The sequence below is a fragment of the Alternaria viburni genome (genome assembly GCF_023758015.1).
Source record: "Alternaria viburni strain BMP 2772 chromosome Unknown scaffold_13, whole genome shotgun sequence".
NCBI classification, from domain to species: Eukaryota; Fungi; Ascomycota; class Dothideomycetes; order Pleosporales; family Pleosporaceae; genus Alternaria; species Alternaria viburni.
The window spans coordinates 735861-748818 of NW_026055782.1; the positions used below are offsets into that span (position 1 = coordinate 735861).

General features: G+C 53.7%; 5 protein-coding genes across 5 annotated transcripts; 3 read left to right on the forward strand and 2 right to left on the reverse strand.

Annotated features, from left to right (window-relative positions):
* Positions 1–537: 537 nt before the first annotated feature.
* Positions 538–1164, forward strand: J4E79_006635 (uncharacterized protein; the record flags this gene model as incomplete). Its single annotated transcript, XM_049355505.1, has 3 exons — positions 538–553; positions 669–973; positions 1030–1164. The coding sequence occupies 3 exons, from the start codon at positions 538–540 to the stop codon at positions 1162–1164; spliced, it is 456 nt and encodes a 151-aa protein (XP_049210178.1).
* Positions 1165–2541: 1377 nt separating this feature from the next.
* Positions 2542–3345, reverse strand: J4E79_006636 (uncharacterized protein; the record flags this gene model as incomplete). The annotated part of the gene is made up of 1 exon (XM_049355506.1): positions 2542–3345. One exon carries the CDS (start codon positions 3343–3345, stop codon positions 2542–2544), a length of 804 nt encoding a protein of 267 aa, XP_049210179.1.
* A 2626-nt stretch (positions 3346–5971) lies between these two features.
* Positions 5972–6786, reverse strand: J4E79_006637 (uncharacterized protein; the record flags this gene model as incomplete). The annotated part of the gene is made up of 2 exons (XM_049355507.1): positions 5972–6129; positions 6183–6786. The coding sequence occupies 2 exons, from the start codon at positions 6784–6786 to the stop codon at positions 5972–5974; spliced, it is 762 nt and encodes a 253-aa protein (XP_049210180.1).
* Positions 6787–9273: 2487 nt separating this feature from the next.
* On the forward strand, positions 9274–9558 carry J4E79_006638 (uncharacterized protein; the record flags this gene model as incomplete). Its single annotated transcript, XM_049355508.1, has 2 exons — positions 9274–9280; positions 9302–9558. 2 exons carry the CDS (start codon positions 9274–9276, stop codon positions 9556–9558), a joined length of 264 nt encoding a protein of 87 aa, XP_049210181.1.
* A 690-nt stretch (positions 9559–10248) lies between these two features.
* Positions 10249–11964, forward strand: J4E79_006639 (uncharacterized protein; the record flags this gene model as incomplete). Its single annotated transcript, XM_049355509.1, has 1 exon — positions 10249–11964. One exon carries the CDS (start codon positions 10249–10251, stop codon positions 11962–11964), a length of 1716 nt encoding a protein of 571 aa, XP_049210182.1.
* Between the last annotated feature and the right edge of the window lie 994 nt (positions 11965–12958).

The following is a 12958-nucleotide window of genomic DNA, read 5'->3' on the forward strand; positions in this document are numbered from 1 at the left end:
GCATTGGCAGAGGTGCGACAAGGATAGAGGGAAAATCATCCCCCTCCCCGACGCAAAGGCAAGGTGTACCTGTCGACGAACCGAGGGGGATGCGAGCGCTAAATCCTGGTAGCACACAACCCGCAGCCGCAAATTGCTGGCAGATGGGGTAGTGGGTCCGAGCTCCCTGCTCACTCCACTTCCCAAGTGACGTACCTGAGTGAGAGACGCGCGAAGGAAGCACGTCGAAAGTCGAAAAGCCAGTCTTTGGCCGTGCTGTGGCCATGCTAAAGTTACTATGGCGTACAGTCCAGACCCGCTCCAGGGCAAGTGGATGGGACTTGGATCAATTGGGACGGGCTGAGCCAGGTTCTGGCTCGATTGTCCACGATTGAGTGGGGCCTTGGCATCTACGTCATACGAATGTCAGGTGCAGGCCCTCGCTGCGGCTGCGACTACAAAAGAGCTCGTCTTCCTGGTCTCCTGCAAACCATCACCACAAGCAAACTCACTTTACTCTCCCCATAACCTCATCCCAAACCACACACTACCATCACAATGGCCTCCCTACACTGTAAGCAAACACTCACTCCGCGTTCTAGCTGCTGCCCGCACTTGCACGAGCAATTGCGCACCATGTGGCAGCTTAGACATCGCAATTGAAGAATCTGACTAACAATTCATCTCAGACCTCCCTCCCGTCAAGCCCTCTGCCATCGCTCTCGGCACGGCCTTCAACCACGCCGTCTCCCTCGCTGTCCTCGGCCCCGTCTTCGGTGACGCATACCGCCGCGCACAGCAGGCCAACTCCAAGGAGGAGTACTTCCACAGCAAGGAGGCCGCTACCGCCGCCGCATCGTGGGGTAGCTCCGTCCTCGGCTCTGGTATCCAGGCCTACGGTGTCGGTGCTCTGATCAACGCTACCGGAACTCTCACCTACAAGGGTGCTGCTTACCTCGGCTCCCTGATCTTCTTCGCGTCCGCCGCTCCCTCCGTACGTCATCCCACGTGTCAACCAAATTATATAAACATCCACTAACGTATCAACAGATTGTCTCCCAGGTCGTCACCGAGAAGCGCCCTATGGACACCATCGCCATTGGTGCCCTTGCCCGCGTCCTCGAGACCGTCGGTCTCAGCATGTTCCTCACCTACTGGGGAACCCGCACCAACCCCTTCGACTAATCGTCTCGCCCCATAACGGCAGAGGAGTTTAGGGATTCTCATCTTTGGCGGTTTAGATTGATGCTTCAGTCAGCGAATGATGCAGATGATATGAGCTAGCAAAAAGCTTGATAAAGGGCTTGCTTACGATGTAATATACCTCAATGAAGGAAATAATTCATGCAGTCGTCTTGATTATGCAATTGATTATGCAATCGTGATCTTGTTTTGTTCGTGCTTTGATCAACGTGCTTGAAAATCATACATATCCATGAGATAATGTCCATGAGTCTTGGTAATATTAAACACCTATCCTGCCATACGACTATTGCTCAGTCTCATTCTTTGAGGTCTCTATGTCTTTCTTCTGAACTCGCTGCGTGCACGGAGACGCTGATAAATTCTCGCGTGACACAATAACAAAACCTACAAGCATCATAGTAATCGAAGACAAGCTATTATGCGAAACATCTATCCCAACTTGCTTTACATGAAATTGACGATATTGACTTTAATCTTGCCGCGAAGGCGTGATGGTGATGTCGAAGCACGACAACTATGACGTTGACCGACTTCGCGCCATGAGCTACCCGGAAGTCTTCCCGCATACCTCACCCAGATATGTTCGCTGGCCGCAGCTGCAAAGACGACCAAAGCTTGCTTATCAAGACCGCAGCTATAGATTGCATCTAGAAGGATATGCATGCCAGCGTGGGTATCGTCATGTTATGAGCGGAGTTTTGTGAGTTCCTCTACCAGTACTAAGGTAAGGATGGTAGCCAAGATGAGTGTGATATCAACACTGTTAGTGAGAGGCTTTTGATGTCTGCGGTGATGTCAGTCGTCAGGATCGTGACGATATCTTCCACTCTAATTTTAGGATAAACACTGTCTACTGAACACGAACGAAGAACTGGCTGTGTTATATTACGAAAAGTTGGTATCTACTCCAAAAACTCTTGGTCAATACAAGATCACAGAGATGGAACAAAGCTTTTGCAGATGATGATCATTCCTTAGGGATGATGTACTGCTTCTGTCGACTTGCTACCCGTGTGCTGACCGATTCCTTTGATACAGGATCTGCTGTACCGTGATTGCGATATCTAGGTGCACTTCTGGTGTATGGACAGCAGCTGATAATTTCTTCGGTGTTGGCCCTGCTCGTGATACTGAGAAGAGCGATGTTTTGTGGTAGTCTGCGCTGTGGATTCGGCATGAAGCAGACAAGCCATGGATCGGAACTCATTATCTGAGAAGATCTCCAGATGCGGTCGCGATGCTGAATTACCGTTTCGAACGACGGATGCAAGATCCACACAATCGCTATCTCCTCGATGTCGACCGCTCATGTTCCTCGCCTTTCCTCATCTTGCAATTTTATTGCTTTTCCACACGTCAGCCCCTCCCCGCCGCCTCCAACAACCCGGACACAGTCGTAACCCTGTACCCCCTCCTCTTCAACACCGGCAACACCTTCCTCAACATCGGCGCCGTCCACCCCCTCCGATCATGACAGATAATGATACTGCCCTCCCTCACCATACTAAGCACATGCCTCGCGTTAACCCCCGGATAAGCGATCTGCGGATCATGAGGATACACACTACCCAGCACCATCTGGTACCCCATCTCCTTAATCTGCGCCCTCATCCTCGTGCTGAAGAAACCCGAGCCAGGTCGGAAGTAACGTGGCGGGTGCGGTTTCCCAACCGCGTCGTAGGTGCCGTTGATGTAGCCTTCTACTTGGGTTATTTCTGCGGTGAGAGTTTCAGGGCTGAGAGAACGGGATGGCTCGTCGTGCATGGCGTGATTTCCTAATTCCATGCCGCTTTCCACGAGAGCCTCGAGTGCTTCTTGTCTTCCTGAGACCTGGCCTCCAATGACAAAGAACGTAGCGTGCGCATCGTATTCCTCTAATACTTGCAAAATCTCTTTCGTGTACTCCGACGGCGCATCGTCAATCGTCAAAGCAATGACTTTCTCTCCTCCCGTTGTTTTTGCTAAAGGCACGTGCCAAAGCACATCCGGCCACCTCCGCTGAAAATACCGTATCAACGCATTCGGCGGCTTGTAGATGACGTAAAAAGGCAGCACAAAAGCCACTATTACAAACACGAGGAAGAACATGGTGTACATGCGTCGACGGCGCTTCGCTCGCGTTGTCGGCAGGCGGAAGAGGCGCAGCGGAAGGCGGGGCATGGTATGCCGGTGTGCAATGGGATTTCAGGATCGCGATCTTTCATCGTAGGGAATGCGGCGCGAGATTGGAGGAAGTCATGTGGGGTAGGTATTTAGGGTGTGTGTTGAGGATGCGCGTTGGTGGTTGCGTTGCGTGGGTGAGGCTTGCTCGGGTTGGTTTGTGGATCAAAGGGGTTAGGGGCTCATGCAGGGTTGTTCCATCGGGTTTAGCGCAGACACGTGCAGGCGTGGGTTTGAAGAAAATCGCGGTCCGCGAAGTTTCTTCTCCTCTGTACTCGACAGCTACGCGCGCACGATGCGCAGTATCTTCGGCAGCACGTCGCACAGGATTGACGCGTGTACGTCGTGTATGCTGGACATGGCGCGCATCATTGCCTACAACTAGGTGCTTATGTCGTTTCCAGAGTTTGAAACGACTGAGGTCCACCAGGATATACGCGCCCGCGAACCTCACCCGTACTCGTCCGTACTTCACGATCTTCAACTTTGTAGAATCAGGAACCAATTTGTCACGCTTGCTCGAACAGCTACAACTTCGATACAAGCCCTCTAAGAATGTTCCAAGAACGACCCCGTGAGCGTTTAATTGACCTGGCTGCCTTACTATGTGGCTACTCGGGTCTCATTGCGTTCATACATTCTTTGTTAAACCACGTTGCCTTGCCTTGTTTTACGAGGATGCTGTGCTATTTGGAAGCGTCTGGAATGTCGGATTCCGGCAGCACTACGGCTGTCGAGACGTGTTGAGCGGGTTGTTATATGGGTCTACCGGTGCCCCTACCCGTCGACATGATGATACGGACACCGCGTACCCTCTGCCCTTGTAACAACGGGGAAGCCTTGGCGGTATTTACGGACGACCGCGGGGAATATCATAGGCATAGCCGCACTTGAAATCAGCCTTATGCGTTTCTCGAAAGGGTACCCTGGGACGTGCAAGAGCGCCTCACGTTATCTTAGCAATTCCATATTGACTCTGGATGACTGATCTCATCTCCGTATATTACCAATCTGGTAGATAGTCGACGGCATTGTCTTGACCCGTATACGGCGACCAAGAAGTGATCATCGATAGGTGAATCATTGCTTACCCGTTTGGGACTTTCTCCGCGTACTTGCGATGTGACGGCTTAGCTACATCTTTAAGCTTTTAGCTCCCGTCAATGCTGCTGTACCGTTGAGACACATCATCTCCGCGACGCCTCAATTCGGCAGTTGGTCACAATTGCAGGTTCGCGGCTGATGCCTTGTCGGCGGCAGGAAGCGAGGCTGCCATCGTTGTCAAAAAGCAGAGTGGATGCCTGTAACGCGTTTCATCGGAAACAAGTTACCGTAGTGTGCGTGTTGGCATCACATCGTGATCCAAGACTTTGATGTGATGAGCGTCGACGCGCGTGCAGCCTTTGCTCCGGAGCATATATTTGGTCATCTTGATCAACCTTCGGTCCAAAAAGTCAATAGTTTGGGCTTCAGAAGAATCGAGAGCAACACATAAGACTGATGTACATATAAGCCTCGAGGCCCATCGTACGATTATGATGGATGCCAAGTATGGAGAAGACTAATCGCTGCCAGAGCAGCACATGGTTCACATGGTTTATCGATTAGGAGTCTGCAAGGTTTCGAAAAGATGCCCCCGAGACTAAAAGACACATCGGTGTGAACGGCTTCAGGGTACGAATTGGGTAAGCGAGTAGATTTAGAGTGTAGGGGAAATCCCGAAGGTAGGGAAACTTTCCACACAAGAAGGCCCGATGCGCAAAAGGGATAGTCCAACGAGGTGGAACTTGGTGACTGGGTAAAGCTCGGATGAGAACACCATGTCGCATGCGGCAAAACTCTGCAACTTGGGCGAAGATTTGCAGTCTTGATACCGCGTTCCGGGAAAGCTCAAAAAAGAAGTCCGATATACGACGAAGGTCCGAAGTCGATGGTAGTTTGGCTTGGTATTGCTACTACTGTTCCCAACGTTCAGGGCCGGCAACAACAACGTGATGGGTACGGTCGAGGATTAGGCCGCGCTCCCCTGCATGCCTTGTATGTTGTGCATAACATTACGGCTGCTGTTCGCACGGCTGGTACCCTCGTGGGCACAGGGTGCTCCTTGTGTAAGCGCGGTTTTGCCAACGATTGAAGTTCTTCTAGCAACATTCCCAGCCGTGGGGTCATGGCGCTAGGTTTGAGCACAATCTGCGGAGAGCACTCCGCGGCTCGTCTGGACCGACAAGGTTTGGCGAGCGATCGTGGGGGAGGCCTGAAACGCTCCTTGTCCTGAGATGCCGTCCTCGGCATTGGAATGTAGACGCGCGGGAATGGATGGAAGGTGTCAAAGTCAAGAGAACCGGCACAGGGATTTGCTGTACAATTAGGTATATTGAAAGGGGAATCTGGGTGTATCGGTAATTGCTGTCTATTGTCAAGACATGCCGCTGCAAGACCGAGAATATACATTGCGGTCAACGTCAAGAGACGCTAGATGTGCTGGTGCGCTACTAGTAGAATGTAACAGAGGTGCTCGTCTGACATGCGTATCCTACAGGTGTATGTTGTTACAAAGTCGTAATGCATGAATGTACAAGGAGTGGTTTCGATGGCCCGTGGGCGGGTGGTGAAAGTCTGTTCGCAATTAGACTGGCGGCGTCTTGGGCTTTCTCTTGCCGATGTTGTAGCCCCAGCTCCTTAGTGTTTTGACCACCTTGGGAAGGACGGCTGCGGTAAGTGGCACGCGGAAGAAGATCAGGGATTTGTGTACGAGGTAGGCTAGGCCGAGCTGTGACCAGATGGCTGTGGTGGTTGTTAGCAGTGTATACAGCACGAGAGGCAGCGGTCTTGCGTACATGCGTTTGACCCTCCGTCGTGTCCAACCGCCTTTCCAGCCTCAACGTAGCCTTCCCTCGCGGTGGCCTCGGCAGTGGTCTCGTCGGCTTCGGCCTCTGCTGGCTTCTTGCCAGCGTCGGGAATAACGAGGCGGACGACACTCCAGAGCGCATTTTTCAGCACATGCTCGTAGTGGCCTATCCGGTCCGTGCCCAGTAGCCGCACTGCCATGAAGCAGAGGGGGAAGTCGATGAGGGACAGGCCCAGGTAGACGCCCACTGCCGTCCAGCCATATTCGCGAGAAAGCTTCTTCAGTCGCTGCGATACCGAGGGCGCAGGTTCGGGACTGCCAAGGTGTGGCGTGGGGTTGTGCGACTGGACGGGCGGTTTGTCGCTCTTGAAGCGCAGCGAGCGGAAGCGGCGGCCGAGGGCAGATCGTTGGTAGCGGAACAGCAGCAGGGCGCCGTGGTGCAGCGACTTGCGTCCTAGGCTGGGCCGGGCGGCGGGTTGGGCAGAGGTGAAGAAGTTGCGGAGGAAGGGCGCCGATGGGCGTGAGGCGGCACCACTGGCGGCACCGCCAAACGGCAGCGTGGCAGGCCACAGGCGGGCGACTCGTGGCTTCATGGCATGGACGATCGGAGATGGGCAGGGCAGGTGAATCGGCTTTCACGTGGGGCGGTGTGGTCGACTCAGGCTCGTTGTCGCACTCTCAAAACCTCGCCAAAGCTACCGCCGTTGGTGCATCGTCACCATTGCCATATAATTTAGTCAGGGTCCGTCCATCGGATCATGGTAATCCCGCCCCCCGACAAATTCACCGTCGCCGCACGAGGGCCCATGGCGCCATCCGTGGATGCACCGCGCGCGCATGCACTCTTCCTAACGCGATTGCCGACTCTGCTTTACCCGTAGATACCACACGCAGTCGTTGTAGTAGTAATCGCTGCCCGGAGCATACCGTCGGCGACGGGCATCATCCATACACCTCGTGGTTCTCGTCTCGAAGCAGAAGGACGACGCACAACATCCCGCCGTGGACGCGCTAGAATGAAGAAGCCAGAGTTTACCGAGTCACTGACCGAAATGTCGCTGCCTCAACCCTCGTGTCATTGTCGTGGCCATGTCGCATGTCGGATCCTACCGATGATATGTCACGCCGCACTGATGGCGTGAAGCAGCCCTGGTGGAGCAGCCGCTCAACAGTTTCGCCCATCTCTGCCAGAACTGTCTCATTTCCTGAACGCCTTCAGTTTCTACGTGGCGAACTGACCCTGCCGTTCGTCCAAAGCCAGCACCCCGGGGTCGTGTCGTGCGCACAATCTCAGAGTTGCCTGACAGAAGCGTCAGCCTGCATTAGCCCAACCGTGGCCAAGAGCTTCCTCGGGGAGTCTCGAAGCGTGTTTCCTGCAAACATCTGTTGCAGTCCATGACCAGAAGGGCATAGCGAGAAGCCCCCTTGCGGGCGGAACATGGGCAGCACTTGCAGCGACGCACGCCCGACTCCTTCGCCGTCGCTTGGCCAGCAACATCAGTGTGATGTCTCGCAAGCGCGCCGGTCATTTGCAGTGCCAAAAGCCCGTCGAGCACGCCCGAAGTGTGGCGTTACTAGGTGGCCGCCTGCCAGCCGGTATCACACTCGAGATGCATCGCGCCAGCATGGACCTCCATGGCCTACCGGAATGCATTTCACGCGTCGTATTTACTGTCCATCTTGAATTCTAAATTGCGGGGTCACCACGCGTAGCTTTATTATCGACCGTGCGGGTCCTGCTCTCGCTGTATGCGAACCTGTTCGCTGGTACCGAAAGCGCAGGAGTAGTGGAACAGGAGTGCCCTCCGTTACAGAAGTCCAGTCAATACAATCGTTTCACAACCCACTCTCCTCGCAATCGCATGCCATTATCCCGTCGCCTCGCCTCGCATGGGGTGACTCTGGGTGGGCGGTGGGTGGGGCTGATCATCCTGGGTATGACAACTGCCTGCAGCATCTACATGGTCGAGCGTGTGCTCAAGGGCGTTGGCATCTCGCGGACGCATCCGGCCTCTAACAGTCTCCAACGTTTTACATTAGCCTGATTCGATCTGACAAGGTTCCACACATGGTTCCGCTGCGCTGCAGTCGCCGACTCGTCCTGATGCCTGGCGACGCGTTTGCAATTCCCGGCGCCACTCCCACTGCCGAACTGCATCACGACATCGTCAACCTGCGCCGACCGTATAGTATGCTCATCTGCTTTAGTTGGCCTTCACCTGTCATTAACTGGCTCGCCCTTCCTTTTCGTCCAACTCTCTAGCCGACATTCCTGCAGCACGGCTCGGCGCCTGGCTGCGAGGGCCTGGGAAGGTTTGCAAGTTGATCCTTTAAAGTTTTCGGCGTTCCCACAACCCTGCAACCGCACCAGTCTCAAACTTTGAGCTTTGGGTACTGAGCTGACGAGTGATGGAGACCACTATTCATCTACCTGGCCTTAACATCGCTCTCTTGCCGCCGCATTAGCCCCTTGATTGGCCCGTGATCACGAGCGTTCCTCTGCCCTCTGACGTCCCAAAGCACCGGACAAGGGCTCCTCTTCGAACGGCGCCAGCGTCGTCTGTCCCCCCTGCTAGCTCGGCTGGACTCTGGAGTTGATCGCCATGCCCTTGCAAAAGCTCGGCGCCGTTTGTGACTTCCTGGCGGACCAGGGCCCTGGTCTCTCACATTATTCGGCGGGATGGTACTGTGCTTTCGTGTTACACCCATTCCTTCGCTTCACAACTTGACAGCGCCCAAAACGGCACGCTCCCGGAGCCAACTGTTTGAGGCTTCGACTAAGCTCTTACCCTGCGCTGCTGCATGAGTTGTTGTTCAGGATCTGCCTGTTTCTCCACGTGGGTTCGTCTCATTCTCAACTTGCCTATTAATATGCCTTCGTATATAGACTACCTGTCCGCACTACTTCCTCACCTATTCTGCACAGTGTCTCACTACCCGTCACCGCTCTCTTGACATTATCTTCGACTCCCACGCTCCTTATCTTGTCAACACTACTACTATACTACTATCAGCCGTCGCTCCTTCCTCTCTCGTTTAGCCTCATCACCAACCAATATATCCTGCATTACACAGCAACCATGGGTGGTAACACGGAATATATAGCAGGCCACGGCTACCTCTCTCTTGGCCAGGCTGTTCACGTTGCTCAAAACAGTGACGGAGGCGTTGACCAGCAACTCGCCCAATTCCTTGAGAAACGCCTTGCCGTGGTCTGGTCAAAACTCAACGCTCAACCACAATCCTACATCCTCCCGCCAGACGAATTTGCGCTCATGAACTACTATCGCACACGATTCGGAGATAACGAAATAGTTCGCAACGCTACTAAGAGATTCTGGGACAATCACAAAGGCGGCCAATAAGAGCTTGCCGGAAACAACTGCTCTCGTTCTCATTCGGCGGGGACCCACGGAATTAGCAAACAACGGAACGGCAAAGCAACAACGATCTACCTCGCAACCACCCATTCAAGCCTTCGCCCACAACACCTACTTTCCGCAACCTTCCGCCGCATTTTGAATGAGGCAACAGCTGCATTTTTGAATTGACGATGTGAGTTTCGCCTACTTGTCACAATTTACATCAAGTACTGACTCCAATCAGCTGGCAATCGCATCGTCATCGACTTTCTTATTTGGCGTTCATCTGTGTACCAAGATACCTGGACTTCCGCAAGATACCTCTCCAACGGAGTAACGGCGTTTTTCACAGCAAACCGCTACTGACCGGTTGCTAAAATGGCGTTTAGCGTGTGCGATTGGAAGCGCAAGAGCGATGGAATTCATGCAAGGCGTAACGGCGAACTATTAGAATTGGCATCACCTATGGGAGCGGTACCCAACAACGGACGACTGTGTCTCGTAACTCTGCTCTTAATACTAATGACGCTATCTCAATCTACTTCCGCTTTACTCACGACTACCCCGCTTGCGCAACCCTACCCCCAGACCGTGTCCTTGAGAAACCGTGCTACAAACGAATCATCTCTGCTAGAATGCCTACAGGTTGCGCCACCAGTCCTGAGTCCAGTTGATGCATGCCAGCAGACCTTGATGGTCCATACATTTGCCTCCTCGTACGGACAGCCATTCGTGGGACAATTCAACCCGCCGGAGTGCAGCTTCAACAGGGTTACCTTCAACTTTACCGTTACCTCTGCCGGCCGGCAGTTTGACCGGCTCGGTGTGATGTTCCTTGATGATACCGAAGTGTTCCGTACTTCCACCGCCGAGCCAACACAAGCCGGCATAATATGGACATATGTCAAGGACATGAGCAGCTACCAATCTCTTTTCAATACGCCACAAAAGATAATCTTCGATCTCGGTAATATCGTCGACGATACATACACCGGCTCCTGGTATACGACGTTGACTGCCACCTTCTTTACCGCCGACGATGCTATCGAACCCGCAGATGTCATCATCCCGATCTCAGCACGGAAGTCGGATCAAGATGCATCGAGCGTATTCGTCGTACCGGAGACAAGAGCAGTCAACAGCGTTGTGCTTCCGCAGAACGCGAAGAAGGCGGCCTTCTCCATCTCCGCATGTGGTCAGGCTGCGGAGGAGTTCTGGTGGAGCAATGTATTGCAATCCGACATCAACGCATTCGGCAACGACACTACGCTTTACGGTCATTCGGCCTTCCGCGAGCTTCGTCTTCTGATCGACGGATCATTGGCTGGAGTCGCCTGGCCCTTTCCCGTCATCTTCACCGGTGGCGTTGTTCCTGGCTTTTGGAGGCCCATCGTAGGCATCGATGCATTCGATCTGCGAGAAGACGAAATCGACATCACTCCGTTCATACCATTGCTCAGTGACGGCCAGCCCCATAGCTTCGAGATTCAGGTTGTCGGCGTCGATGATGATGGTCGTGGGAATGGGAACTTTACGACAGCCATCGAATCGAACTGGGTCGTTACTGGGAAGATCTTCGTTTGGCTTGACACTGGCAACAACGCTATCACAGGACCCGCGCCTACCACTGTTACGACTTCGAGTATCGTACTACACTCGTCAAAACGCGGATACTCGAACAGCAGCGCAGGCATCGTCCTGGACTACTCTATTCAAGTCACTCGCAATCTAGAAATCCAATCCACGTTCGACACGCCCGCAGGTTCAAAAGCAGTTACCTGGACCCAGAAGCTCACCTACTCCAACGTTGGAACTCTCAGCAACGGCGGTAACGACCAGATCGTACGTCAGTCGACAACAGGCACACATACAGCATCCACCGATTATTCCAAGAGCTTCGAATACCCTCTATGGGTGCAATCGTCCTACAACGCACCATCAGGCGGCAACGTCAGCATCAACGCAAGCATGGAACGAAGCAAAAACGTGCAGCAACAAGGAGACCTAGCCTTCCCAAATGACTGGAAAACATTCGACTACACGCGTCTACGCTCGACGCCCTACAGCAACCAGACCTTCATAGGCTCTACCGTGGACAACTGGCAAAATGGCACAGCATCCTACCTGTCGGTCCCCGCACTGAAAAAGTCCTTCGGATCAGGCAGCACAGAGCAGCGCCTCACACTCAGCGGTGTAGGCACCGGATCACAAGACGCAGCATCCCAGCAACTCTACCAAAGGCACATTGCCGCCACCAACGACTCGGTCGTGTATGACGACGAGAGCTTCGGGCGTCAAGTGCGAGGCCAGAGCAGGTATGCCGCTCCCAGCGTGCCGGCCGCGCCAGACGTCGCGCATGAGTATGCGGCTGCAGGCGTTAGAGCGATGCTAGGAAGGGGGCCAGCGTAGGCGACTGCGAAGCATGATGAGGTGGTGGTGGTGGAGGTGGATCTGCATTGGGACGAAAGGAAGGTTTACCGGTATCTGCACGACATGTGTCGAGCAACGCGATGGATGGATGGATGGGGCACTACAGGCATGGGCATCTTAACAGTCTGTGGGACTTTCAGTGGTGCGTACTAGCTGTCAAGTTCGCTTTTGGGATAAAGCAAGCGAAGTGGAGGGATGTGGTGGGTGGCCTTTGTGGAGGTTGACTATATTCGTTGCACTGCATTTATTCTCCGTTATCGCACTGCATGGTCTCTCGACGTTGATGTTGGCTCTCACGACATATGCGCTGTCAGTCTTCTTTCGGTATCGTTTGGCGAGACAGCATGATCAAATCTCAATGCACTGCACTGCACTCGCATTCTCTTCCAACAACGCGAACGCGGTGTTCTCATACCCATAGCATGTAATGAGCCGTCCAATCCAGCTTAGGCGCCAGGGAACAACGGCCTTCTTCCCAGCGCAACGGTAGTCGCAATACGAGTCGCGTGGTATAACACACCTGCACCTCATCTCGCCATCAACGTCTTGGCTACCCAGCCACCAAGTCCCACAGCATAAAGTTTGCAAATAGTCATGAGAGCGAAGAAATACTGATCGTCCTATGATACCCTCAGTACAGGCTTCCCAGCTAAAAGCGAAAAATTTCGCTTGCAGCTATCCCTCTTGGCTAACTACTCGATAGTTCGCTTTCATGCCGCTTCCGCCCCGCCTCACCCTATCCTATATCGCCTTCGCTGCTATCACTTCCCGCCTAGCTTCCCTTACCCGAATGTATCATCCAGTACCCCACGCCGATCCACATAGAACGTCGACCAGGAGCCAGGATTTGTATTTCCATCACCCTTGGTTCTTGCGGCTTTTCACATCATGGGTCTTCCTTGAGCGCGCTAATGTCGCCATCTCCGAAGCGGTTTGCGGTGCCGTCGTGATGTGGGGAGGGGGGGGGGGGAAA